The sequence below is a fragment of the Perca fluviatilis genome, chromosome 20 (genome assembly GCF_010015445.1).
Source record: "Perca fluviatilis chromosome 20, GENO_Pfluv_1.0, whole genome shotgun sequence".
In the NCBI taxonomy this organism is placed as follows: domain Eukaryota; kingdom Metazoa; phylum Chordata; class Actinopteri; order Perciformes; family Percidae; genus Perca; species Perca fluviatilis.
The window spans coordinates 8,998,285-9,009,502 of NC_053131.1; the positions used below are offsets into that span (position 1 = coordinate 8,998,285).

The 11,218-nt window shown below is 40.2% G+C and overlaps 1 protein-coding gene across 1 annotated transcript; it reads right to left on the reverse strand.

The window, feature by feature from the left end:
• Positions 1-2,600: 2,600 nt before the first annotated feature.
• LOC120548757 (nanos homolog 1-like) lies at positions 2,601-4,380 on the reverse strand. Its single transcript, XM_039785208.1, has one exon. The coding sequence runs from the start codon at positions 4,254-4,256 to the stop codon at positions 3,573-3,575; it is 684 nt and encodes a 227-aa protein (XP_039641142.1). The 5' UTR covers positions 4,257-4,380; the 3' UTR covers positions 2,601-3,572.
• Between the last annotated feature and the right edge of the window lie 6,838 nt (positions 4,381-11,218).

Genomic DNA, 11,218 nt, shown 5'->3' on the forward strand with positions numbered 1-11,218 from the left:
CTTTGTTTTGTTGCTTTATACTTTATATATTTTCCTCTTATGCACTTATCTTTTTTCATCATCTCCTCTCTCCATTGCTTCCTGTATTGCTATGAATGTCCTTTATAAGATAGATACCCCTTCGCCGTGCTCTATATACTGCTGTTGTTCCCAGACTATCTTTAGATGTGTCTGTCTGATCTATTTAGATTACAAATTGATGAGTCGCTGATGTCCTATCTATATGTGCTGACACAGAGAAACACTCCTCCTGCTTAATACCCATGATGACTCAGAGGGTGCCTTAAAAACACCACTAGTAGCCTATTTGTTTGAAAAAAGAGGCTAAAAGCAAATAGGTAGCTTATACAGGAATCGATTAAGATCTCTGTACAAGGACACGTTTTTGGTGGCAGACATTTTCACACTGATGACAGTTGTAAGACAAACAGTAAAAGGAAAGTGATTAAGATTTCTAGCACAAAATTACCATAATTTACCAGCAGTGTTGATTTAGTAGTATTATCTTTTCATTATATACGTCATGATTATTTTATTATTCTCATTAACTTTGAGAATGACTACACAGGAAATATATCAAAATTGCCACCCTGATAAACGCAAGAAAGCCTTAAAACGTTTTGGGGATATAAAGCCCCATGCTTTATTCAATTTGATAGAAGAGGAGTCTTGGGAAGAAAACTATGGCATCCTCTGAAGTTCTACTACACAGCCACCAGCAAGCCTACAAAGCAAATAATAAAGCAGTATTATTATGCCAGTAGGTGACACCATTTAGCCAGGTAAGACCCTCCATCAGTTTTTGTTCCCAAACTGAAATCTTAATACCTGCCAAAGTAAAGGGATCTGATCCAATTAGTTAGAAAATGGTAACATTATTGTGTTAGTTCCAAAGGCTTTTGTAGAGGGAGGTGCTCTAAATTCCATTGATGGTGTTGCAGTTCTTGCTAAAAGAGGTCAATGACGCTCATTGATTGCTCAACATTTAAAGGGACAGTTCACCCAAAAAGACTCAAAAAGATGAAACTGATTCTCTCCACCAGCTTATTTGTACATTTGAACATGTATACAGGGTGTCCAGCTCTAGCCCCTGGCTAGTGGTAGCTGGAGTAGCTTCAGTGTGGCTGCTTGATTATTCAAGCTGTACTGTTTTTTACCCAACTGCAGATAAGCCTAAAGGCGTTTGATCTGTAGTGCTCACAGCACCAAAAAAAGAGTGTGCTGTGAAAAAAAGCCTCTTGTTACATCCGAAGGCTTTTATAACTTGAATATATAACTTGTAGGATTTAACGGCAGCTTAAATGTACGTGCAGTCAGGGTTACAGAACGGTGTCGCCTGTCAGTAGATCTGTGACGTCATGGCCCGATACGCACTGCAGGACTAATGATGGGTTAAAACATCATTTAACATGAGTACTGGGCTTCCATAGAAACGCTCACCTCATTTTTGGCACATTTTACTGTGTATTGTTATCTTTCGTAGAGGGGGATAAAGTCCATTTAAACTGTTGCAGTTCTTAGTAGCTGCCAAAAGAGGTCGATAAAATGCATCGATTGCTTGACATTTAAAAGGGACAGCTCACCAAAAAACACAATCCAATCGTTTCCCCCCTCTTTTAGCAGGAGTGTTTTGGTGCAACTTTGTGAGTATTTTAGCTATCAACTGTAGTTAACCCAAATAGTGAGTGAACAAGATTTTTCGTGCCCACAGCACCAAAGAAGATGGCTCTCAAAAACACTTAGCGGCAGTGCAGTATCCCAAATATGACATGGTTACTCACAGGAATCCACAGATCTCATTTCGAAAAGTTTCATCTAGAACTATTGCTACAAATTTAACTAAATACGCCCACCAGCCGTTTTTCTCTGCACATAAAGAAAAATCTCTCCCCAATAAGGCCTGTGAATAATCACATATAACATTTAAAGTATATATAAAGGAAAAACGTTTACTGTGTTTCTTGGTGGCCTATCTCTCAATACTAAAAGGTTATTTTTGATAAGTGAGATAATGTTGCATGTAAACATGATTTAAAAAGAACTAAATTACAATTACTCATCAACACGCAAACATGCCTGGACTTTAGGGTACAAGGAGCTGCTTTTAATTTCTGGCATTGAAGGGTGTTCACAAGTTGTCAGTCCCAGATATGTGAGGTATCACACATTGTATCAGAGCTGACTTTAAAAGAACTTCCTGATTTTCTCTCACATGGCTAAAACCAATCCATCATAAATTATAAAAAGCATGGTCTTGGCTCAGTTCTCATTCATTTACACACTCCTTCACTATAGATCCATTTTGTTAAATAACCCAGTGCTCATATGCAAGTCCAGTGTAGATCTTTTAATAAAGGTGATTGTCATTGAAGGTTTTGAACACTAGGTGGCGTATTTGCATCACACGTCAGTGTGACTATTTCACATACTGTAGTTATTTCAGCTGTCTTCAGATGAAAGACAGTTGTGAAAATGCCTGTTCAGTCATGTGTGACAAAATAATCGTAACCCAAAAAAAACATATTCAGTCATGTTATCGCTGCTGATGGGTGAGCGATTGATGGTGTATTAAAATCAGTTGCAGTCCCATATAGTCAAAGAAAAATGCAAATTACAAGTTTATTCAGAGTCATTTACAGTGAATATATTTCCCAATGATACGCAAGGTAAAAATAAGTACATAAAACATTTCTATTGACAGATAAAGACTTTGGAATGTCAGGCTTTTCATTGCTAAAATTGTTCACCCCTTTGATACATTTACAAGAATTGCAGGAATATATTTCCACGTGGAAAAAAAAGAAAAATCAATTCAGTGTCTGTATTTTTGAACAGTAAACTAAAATGATATAGCTTGGAGCTTCTTGGAGAACATGTAGGCCAGATCTACCTTCCACTGTTTTACATTCAGTTGAAATCTGCAAAATACTATATCCACATAAAATCACACAAAGAATATAAGACATCCAACATATAAACAATACAGAAATTACCTTTAGGCTATAGGTTTCAATACAAAAGTGTATTCCTTTGGTACAAAACATTTCTCTCAGAAAATAACTGTGCTCGATGTAAAGAAGAATATATCTTGCATGGCCTGTCAGACTTCTTACATCCAGGGCCAATGAACTATGGGACTAAACATTCCTATCATATCAGGAGTGCTGCATATTCATTTATGTTGGCATCTCAAAAAAACAACAACAGAGCAGCCCCGCTGACATGCACAGGGCTCTTTGCACTGGCACTGTGCTTCTTGAAACACAGCAACTTCTGATTACAGTATGAAGGTGGTCATTCACAGGTCGATCTGTACAGTACTTTGGTTCATTTTTTTATCACCAAGTCCCTAAGAGTGCTGGGGAGGGGGTATACTATGTGCCCATAGAGTTACAGGATGACGAAAAACATTACAAGTGAAGCAGACATACAAAAACAAAATCAATAAAATCTTTCTTTTTCTTTTTTTTTCTTCTAAATCTTTGTCTCCAGACTTGTCTTGTGCATGAAATGGGGCAAACATGACTGCCATACAATTTACAGTGCAACTCAAACTTCATACATCTCCTCGACTAGAAGATCTTCAGCCTTTTGCCAATCGGCCTGCCTCCCTTTGCCGCTCTCTGGCTCGGCTGGTCTCTGGAAAGCGGGCAGTACTTGATGGTGTGCGCATTGTCGCCGTTAGCACTGCAGAGGGGACAGGTGTATGCCCGGAGGATGGGGCACAGGACTCTGCCGTCCGCTGTCTTCAGGATATGGGTGCCGTAAACTTCCTCCGGGGCGCCGTTATTCCGACAGAAGACGCACACCTTCGGTTCCGGCTTGCCCCTCTGAGTCTGTTTGCGCCTCCTGTCCATGGAGAGCAGGTCGAGGCCGGCGAAGCTGCCCCTGTAGGGGGGTGAATCTCTGTCTCCCAGCGGCGAATCACCAGCAAGGTGTTCGTACGGCCTGAGGAGCGAGAGGCGCTCCTTGAGATCATAGATGGAGATCGGCGGGGAGCCCGGGGCCGCGCAGCAGCAGTCCAAGTGTCCGTCGCTGTCCCGGCCGTGCGCGATTACGCAGGAGCATACCGGGGAGTCGTCCTCCAAGCCCAGGGTCGCTTTAAGGGACTCGGTTATAGAGTTGGGGCTGCAGGACGGGCTGTTGATTTTATTTTTGGCGACAAGTGTGGACAGGCCGAGGTAGTCGTTCCAAAAATTAAAGGTGTTATCATAGGGAGAGCGCGCGTCCAGGTAACCGCTGTCTAGAAAATCCATGCTGTCGGAGCTGCAGAGTTTAACGTCCACAGTGGTGAATAGGCGTTTCGGATGGCGTCAGCATGGATAGTGCGTTGAGGTGATCTACTCTCTTCTCTCGCTGGGTCTAGAATGCAGAGCAGTCAACATGTAGGCGCTGATAAATCCTCCAGAATAAAAAAAAAAAAAGGGGGAGGCGTGGTTTGGTTCAAGTTGATTATCTCTCTGGCCCCATAGGAGGGTCTACACAGCAGAGCAGGGAGTTACTGAGCTGAGAAAAAATCAGTTTCCCTCCCAGGATGTGACTGTTACCACAGAAAGAGCGTCTCTTTGTGTTGCAAGATAACTATTTATCCTGTCGGTTGAGAGAAACTGGCTTTTTTTTCTTCTTCTTCTCAGAAGCATTTATTAAGTTGTGTTGTTCTTGTGTTGTTGATTTTTAAGAGAGAACTAAAAAAAATAATTCTGTTTTGCCTTGACACCCGTGGTGTTGGGTGGTTTTCTACCGATACATTTAACCCATAACTGCATTTGTGCAATATTGACACACATTTGGTCAGCGAGTTTTGTGATTTTTAATGTGTACTTAGGAAACCACTATTATTCAATTTACAGCCAGGTCATAAAGGGTTTTTAACAGACGTGATGCTTTGTTTGGTATGTAAAGGGAACTCTCCACTGATTTTGTGTTGCACTTCCATGAAGTTAGGGGACTTGATAAACAGATTTTTAAAAAGAATAGTCAATCAATGCAGCAGAGGCCACGACTCCTTGACTGTTTGTCCATAGTTTGTAAAAAAACCCCGGGATCCTACATTTTTCTCATAGCCTCTCACCCTAAACACATGGTTTAGAGTCAGATATCGGTCTAAGCTAAGCTCAGAAAGCCTTCATTACATCATCAGGGTGATTTTCTCAGACCCGACAATGCTTTTACAGCCACAGGAAATATTATAAACTGTTTTCACAGACTAAGTAACCATGATCTTCTTCTGTAAAATCATTTGAGTTTCCCTTTTAAAGATCTTTGGATAACTTGGCACGACACAGATAAAATGTTTTTTTTGCAGTCTGTTTCTGCTTCCCGTAACATTACAGACAAGAAACAAGAATGTGCCACCTGGTGTTTGCAGATCAGTTTGGTTAGAAGAAAAATGCAGAGTAGGAGCAATTCCTGTGCGGCGCTTCAGTTTCTCACCAGCGTAATATCTCGGACACATTTTGTTTCTTCTATTATTAGCTTTTTTTCTTGTAAATCACCAGATAATTTCACCACTTCAGGACTCTAAACATTATTCTGATAACACAATCTGAAAATAAGGAGTCACGTATCGCAACTTATAGCCGACCTGACAAGGGGTCACATAGACACAGCTTTGTTTTAGGGTGTCACATGCCGCTAAAAGTTGGGAGCCATTGGCCTACACTCTAATTTATAAGGAGTTTCTAAGAGTTTTACAGGAGAGGTACACAGTTTTCTGAAGATTTTGTCCCACATGTCCTACATTAAAAATGGATCTCAGTGATGATTACAGTGACCAAAAACTGTTGTGTATAGGAGTAGGAGTATGTGAGTATTGTTTTAAAACAGACTTGAAAATATGTGAACCTATCCTTTAAGCCAGGGGCGTCAAACTCATTTCAGTTCATGGGCCACATAACCCTAATTGGGCCAGAGTAGTAAACCACTCCAGAAAGATCAGAAACTTTATCTGCCACAGAGTTTCTCGTCAGCTTGATGTTGGCAAAAGCAAGTTGCTTCTGCTACGACAGCGTTCTATGACCATTGTAGGAAAAAAAATAATGTTAGGGATCTTGGCTATCACCAGACCAAGGTCAGTCTTTTAAGATTGAACAATAATCTGGGGAGTCTGCTCTGTATTTTCTACCGCACAAGAGGCGGGATCAACGGGCGTAGTTCAAATGACTCTGTACGCAATTGGATAGTCCTTCAACCAATCAGACCGACGATCTGGGTGACGTAAATTAGGCTTTTACCATAGCCGGTCGGCAGTAAGGCAAACACATCCTTCTTTTGTAGGAATTGTTCCAGGGTAAGTTTCTGTTCCGTTTTCAGAGAAAACTTGCCTTTGAAATCTTTTAAAACAGCAGCGCTCAGTAGTTTCTTTTTTTTTTTGGCCGCCATGTTGAATGGAAACAAAAAGCTGCTTGCCGTCGCTTCTCCATCGTCATCGTGTTAAACCCACCAATAGCGCGCCAGGTGGATAAGCCAGATCCACCTGGCAGATTTGTAACAGAAGCAGGATAGATAATCGTACAGGTTTCCAGCCGCAGAGGCAGGGTGAAATCAAATCGCCGGCAGATTGGGCTGGGTTTACCCAGTCTAGGAGAGACGGGTAATATTCTGAGAAAAAAACTGTAAGATTAAAGTCGTAAATTTACGGAAAAAGAACTCTGATATTCTCTGAGATTAAAGTGGTAAATTTGGAATTGGAATGAATTACTTCTCTGCAATTTTCACACTTTTGCAAAGTCATCCAGTGGGCCTGATTGGACCCTTTGGTGGGCCGGTTCTGGCCCACGGGCCGTATGTTTGCTTTAAGCTAAACCTTTCCTTACATCCTAAAAGTCCTAAAAGTTAGTAAAATTAATAAAACAGTCATCACCCACAACAAGCACTGGGGAGTCAGAATGAGTAGCAACATCAGTATCAGCAATATATCAAGAAAATAACGCTCAAATTCATCAACACAAAATAGTCTTTCTAGGACACAAAGTGCAGTGACACGACAACAATGAACCATGAAGGCAACATTTAAAAAAAAAAAAAATCTGGATCTTGCATTTGACCACTTTGACAGATCCCTTCCTGCACTGATGAACCTATAGTGAGTCGTTGCACGTGAAGCTGCCGTGTCCTCCCTGCACCTGTTCAGCTTCCCCCGAGTCCTCGGCTTTGTGCTCACAACCAACCCTCCTCTGCTCCATTGTCTCCTCTCTACAGCGGGCCGTTTAAATTCATTAATATGCATTAAAACGGAGTGTGTCGCGTGTGTGTGTGTGTGTGTGTGTGTGTGTGTGTGTGTGTGTGTGTGTGTGTGTGTGTGTGTGTGTGTGTGTGTGTGTGTGCACCAGTTAAAGCTTAGTAAGACAGAGACTCCCAAAAAAAGAGCTTGATAACTGACCTGACTGCTGGGACAATGACTGTGTTACTATTTTTGTCAGACACTCAAGTGAAATATTAAAGGCAGTCAAAGTTGAGACCAAAGTCATTTGCACGTCTTGTATTTTGAAATTCAAGCTAAGATCCAGTTTGCCACCACTGTGGGGGGGTTTCATTGATGAAATAAATCAATATCAGTCATTCACAGACTTAAAGTGAGTCTCCTGTGATTCAGTTTTATAGGCAAATGTATATAAAAACTTAAATCCATAGTTTTATCTTCCTACTTCTGGATTCAGTGTTGTTGTTTTTTTTTGTTTTTTTTGTTTATTACAACTTTAGGTTTTTGTACATTGGCAATCCATATAAATAATGAAGTAAGAAACCTGTATTTGCTGTTCCAAAAGGATTGAATTTGATCTTAAATGATGTTAAAATCCTGAATTTGCATGACCCTATAAACATTAAAATGGATTCTTCGAAAAGAGCAAACATTTGCTGCTGCTATAAAAGTTTCCAGCGATTGTGTAGATGGGACAAAGCATGAAGAAAAATGGTGTAAGTGAGACAGTTTCTTGTATGTGAGAATAAATTATAATCAGGATACACCACATGGTCCATTTTCAAGGGCACCTCCGGCTCTGCATGCACAAAGGAAATCATGAGAGAGCATTTAAAAGATGAATGGCTGCCAAATCACAATAGATACATTGCATCGGGGCCAATATGACATGTGGCTCTGCTGCTTCAGGGTGCCTATATTACTCTTGATGCAAAATGTGTTTGGCAGCAACAAAGAAAGTATTGATAATGAATATAAAATACAGAGTCCCATCACTTGATAAACGGTGACAGCTGATCTTACACAAGGATATCCGGCATGAAAACAGGAGTCAAGGCAAGTTTAATTGTATTCGTGTGGCACGGTTTGGCACCTCTAAAACACAAAACAGCAAAAAGTGCTTGTAAGGAAAAGTAGGTTTAAAACACAATAAAGATTTAACAATTTAAGCAAATTAAGATAAGATACAAATAGATAAAATAATAATAAACAGAATACAGTTTCAGTGTAGTTACAGTGCAGTAATAAATTACCCCAAATTTAATAAAGGAAACTAAAGTGCATAGGAGAAAATAAACCAGTCAAGGACACAGGGAAACAGAACAGTTTTTAATTAAGATTTAAAAGAGGCCAGAGTTAACAAAATGCAGCTTTATCGTGGTTAGGTTTAAACACTCAGTTGCCAGTTTATTAGGTACACCTAGCTGAAACAGTCCCGCAGTAAATCATCTGTTTTAAAGACGCGTTGATTCAACCCTATGGTCATTTCTGAGGTTGTAGTTTGTGCTGCTGTGCTGTGAATTGTATTGCATTATACCGAGAGATGTTTCTATTATTTGGCCCATACCCTCATTGATATTTAAATGTGATGGACAAAATATGAGAAACACATGTCAGTATAATGCAATATCAAAAAGATGATACAGTTGAATCAACACCTCTCTAAAACAACAAAAACTGTATAACAGTATAGGTATAGGTAACAGTATAACCTCTATTAAGGGAAGATTTACTGCAGGACTGTTGGGTCAGACTGCATTAGTTTTAGCTTGGTGTACCTAATAAACTGGCAACTGAGTGGATATTTCAAGCATATCAGAAATATACTTTGCCCCTATAGGACATTAAGTGATTCAAATTGAAAGATAAGTCTGATAAGTATATGATCTATCTTATTTTTCATAGAGCTCCATCGTACTGGGTACTGTAGTTTATTTTTGATCCATTCCCAAATACACCGTCCTGCTGCCGTAAACACCCACGAGCACACCAAATGAGTATCAGTCCGCGGCTGTAAATAGTCCCTGACAAAATGCACATCCTGTTTGACTCATGTTTACTAGAAATGACAGTTCCCAGATGTTTTATGAAAGTATCAAGCCTTAAATAAAACCCAATATATTTATGTGTTTAAGATCTTCAGTAGAAACCATTGGGCTTAGGGATGAGTGCTACTGACAAGGTAGAGAAGTCAGAAAATATTGAGAAACCCATTGTTGGTTTTGGTCTTTTCATGGAATTTGTTAAAAATATGAAAATTACAGAATATCGCCAGCCCTATCCTTTAATTTACTAAAATTAATAAAACTACTCGAAACTAGTGTAATAATGTGAATAATGTGTTCAGTTCTCTTTCAACATATTTCTGAATGTGGTGCAGTTGTCTAATGGTCTTTTAAATACATAAAAACTAATACATATTGATTGTTATTGAAATTTTTAACAGCTTTTTGTTTTTTTTCCCCTTAAAGTCGATAGGAAGCAAGAAGCAATAGAAGGCATAATGTAAATTTTAGGCACTTAAAGACACGTAAAAGGAGTGCATGATAAGCTTAAACTAGCCACGATAACAATAAGAAGTCAAAGAGTTACTTCCGTTAGCCAAATAGCAGCCTTGTTCTCACAGTGTGTGACCATTGTTTCACTCTGTTTACATCTCAGTCCTATCTGGCCTCCAAACAGCGTGTGAGTCACGTCTAGTAGGTTTATTTTTATTTTTTTTCCCAGCTCCAGTGAATGCAGAGACTCTGGCTTCCAAAGGGTTAAAAATCTTCATGTGTGAATACGATTTCAGAGTGTGATGATCGCACCCTGAGGCCTCCTAGGAAGCTCTGTCTGCCCAACAGCCGAGGCTGAGATGGGCAGGCACTGCTCCCCCATTCATCACTGTCAAGTTGAATAGAAAATTAACAAATCCCTTAATTAAAAGACCTCTCTAGACTCTACCGCTGTGTATTTTTTTTTTTTTTTTTTTTTTGTGTGTGTGTGTGTGTGTGTGTGTGTGTGTGTTTTTTTTGCTACAAACGGCCTGGCACAAGACACACACATACAACACTCCCTCCATGCACACTCACAGACACAAACAGCCCCGCTCATGCAGACCCCTGCCATTCCTGTCGCTGCATTAATTGCACAAACTGCATAATGCAGCCGGCCGGAGCAGCGCTTCATTCTGGATCTGTGTACGTCCCCAGACACAGAGCTGGGTGGGGAGTCAGTTGGTGCTTTGATCCCTGACCTCTGCCTCCTCTCTTGGGAATATAGGCCGCATCCCTAACGGTCCGTCCATCTGCACACACACACACACACACACACACACACACACACACACACACACACACACACACACACTCACACACCTTCTGCTCCTAGAGTCAACCCAACTCCAGACACGTGTCACCGTCACCAGCAGCAATGGGGAATGCTAAACAAGCCAAGGTCAACCTGAAATTAGGGGGTGTCTTTTGGGCTGTCAAGTGCTTTGTCACGACCACCAGCTCTCTGCTATTACTTACCCCAAAAACTCCCCCCCCTCCTCCCAGCAGCTAGACATTCATGCATTCACACACATAAACATCCTCTTCACATGGTGGAAGTTGTGCAACTGAGGACAAGGAATTTAGATCAATGCCCACAGAGCTAGAGACCCGAGAAAACCTAAATGTGCACATTAATGTTAATGTTTACGTGAATATTTTGACATTGTTAACTCTTGATTTTCATGTTATGTTACCTTTTTTTATCTTTACTTCCTACAAATAATTGATTAATCAATTAGTCGATGGACAGAAAATCAATCAGCAACTAGTTTTGATTGTCGGTTAATTGTCGTGATCGTTAATCGCAAAAATGCCAACAATTCCCTGGTTACGGCTTTTCCAATGTGACGATTTGCAGCTCTTTCCTGTTTTATATTATTGTTTCATTCAATATTTAAGTCACCAGATCAATTTTTTATGTTTAAACAAACATTCAGGAGAACAGCGATTACATATTGATGAGCCCTTATGAACGGAA

Excerpts from the sequence above, each read along its gene's own strand:
- LOC120548757 (XM_039785208.1), bottom strand. The coding sequence starts at position 4,256 with ATGGATTTTCTAGACAGCGGTTACCTGGACGCGCGCTCTCCCTATGAT.